The 1,721-nt window shown below is 33.9% G+C and overlaps 1 protein-coding gene across 1 annotated transcript in view; it reads right to left on the reverse strand.

The window, feature by feature from the left end:
* LOC119590823 (protein fuzzy homolog) overlaps positions 1 to 1,721 on the reverse strand; it is a gene marked incomplete in the record, with an annotated part of 14,228 nt that overhangs the window by 2,942 nt on the left and 9,565 nt on the right. Inside the window, 2 exon segments of the mRNA XM_037939575.1 lie at positions 67 to 247; positions 1,023 to 1,228. Coding sequence (XP_037795503.1) covers positions 67 to 247; positions 1,023 to 1,228 — 387 coding nt within the window.

The raw sequence follows: 1,721 nt of genomic DNA on the forward strand, positions 1-1,721 counted from the left end.
AATCCTACTCAACACATCAAAAGAGAGTGAATATATAAACATCAAATTATGAACAATTCCATTTACCCCAGTTGGGAAATCTTCTGGTGGCATAGCTGGTGGTTGCAGTAATGGTCCAATTATACTGCGATACACAGACTGCAAGGCTGCACTCTTCTTGTTAACACATAATGAACGTGATCTTGAATCTTCGCTAAGATGCAAACAACCAACACACCGCTTGTGATCATAATTTACCAAAAGGAGTCTGAAAAAAATAAAAACAAAGGTACACAGTGATACATTTCAATCCCTGTCCTTTCTCAATGCTCTAATTTGATTTCACAGGCCATTTGTTTTTTCCTGTTTCACAACTTATTAGAAATGTATAAAATGTAAGATTCACACTAATCTCGAAAATGTTCTGAAAATTACTGATGTGTATGTATGACGAGTGGCACACATTCCATAATTTATAATAGACAGAAAGATAGAAAGGTATATTGTTAACAAAAAATATGGAATGTGTTCATATGCAACCACAAGATACTATTTTTATGTATAAATAATGTATTTGTTCATCATAGGCAAATATTTTGTTACAATAATGATCATATTTGAATGAAAAATACAAAACTTATGATCACTACTGTATGAAGTGGTGTTATTTCAGTAAAATTCCACAAAAGACATTCCACAAGAAGTCAACCTCATAATTTAGTCTAAATCTCTTGAAGTTTCCAATAATTACCAATTTTCCTTGTCAAATGGATATCAACTGTTCATTGAAAATAATCATATGGAAACTATATGTCAAAGTACAGAAAAATGTCACTCTGCTTTCTGCACTACTGTAATACTTACTCCAGTATGATCTGTATTTGGCTTTAAAAAATAGCCTTAAAAAATTATGTAAGCTTCTTTTGGAAATAATAGGGTGTGAAAAAATTAATATAATAACTTTTTAGACATCTGTAAAAGGAGATAACTGAATTGAACTGATACTAAATATGGCAAGAAAAAAATATAACAAAAAATCTTACCCAATCACAGAATTATCAAGCTGTGTTAGCAGAGCTGGGGCAATGTTCCAAGGCAGGAGACTACTAAGGGCTTCTAACACCTGATAAAAAGGTGCCCAAAAAGAGGTGGCAGACCTGATCATATCTGCTAAGGATGGAGTTGGCCCACAAAGTGTCACCACTGACACATGACTTGTGAGCTGAACTACTAGCATTCTGAAGGGTACCTGAGGAATTGTTCAAGGAAATTTTTTAAATTTCATGTTAGACTCCTTATGTCGAATTTCAAATAGCTGAATAAGGTAAAATTCCTCAATTCCTTGCTCCTTCCCTCACTGCAATTGGGCTTCAATCATTCAAGCTTCAACAAGGAAAATTTTGGTTTTTGTTATTTCAAAACTTGATTTTACATGTCAGAAACTGCACATTTCACCCTGATAATGCATTAAAAACATACTGCACAGTGGAACCTCATAGCTGAAACAAATTGTTCAACTTTTGAGAGCTCTCCTTCTAGGTTCAATCACAGGACTCAACTCTAATGTAGCTAAAGATGAAAGTTGGTATTAAAGCTAACGCAATATCGCAAGATATTTGAGGGTCCGGTGATAAGGTTATATCAATCAGACATGACTCTATAATAGTAGATGCCAAGAAAGCTGACATAGCAACTTTTCATTAGCATGGCATCCAATAACCAGAAAAGACACTTTGAAACCA

Source organism: Penaeus monodon, chromosome 27 (genome assembly GCF_015228065.2).
Source record: "Penaeus monodon isolate SGIC_2016 chromosome 27, NSTDA_Pmon_1, whole genome shotgun sequence".
In the NCBI taxonomy this organism is placed as follows: Eukaryota; Metazoa; Arthropoda; class Malacostraca; order Decapoda; family Penaeidae; genus Penaeus; species Penaeus monodon.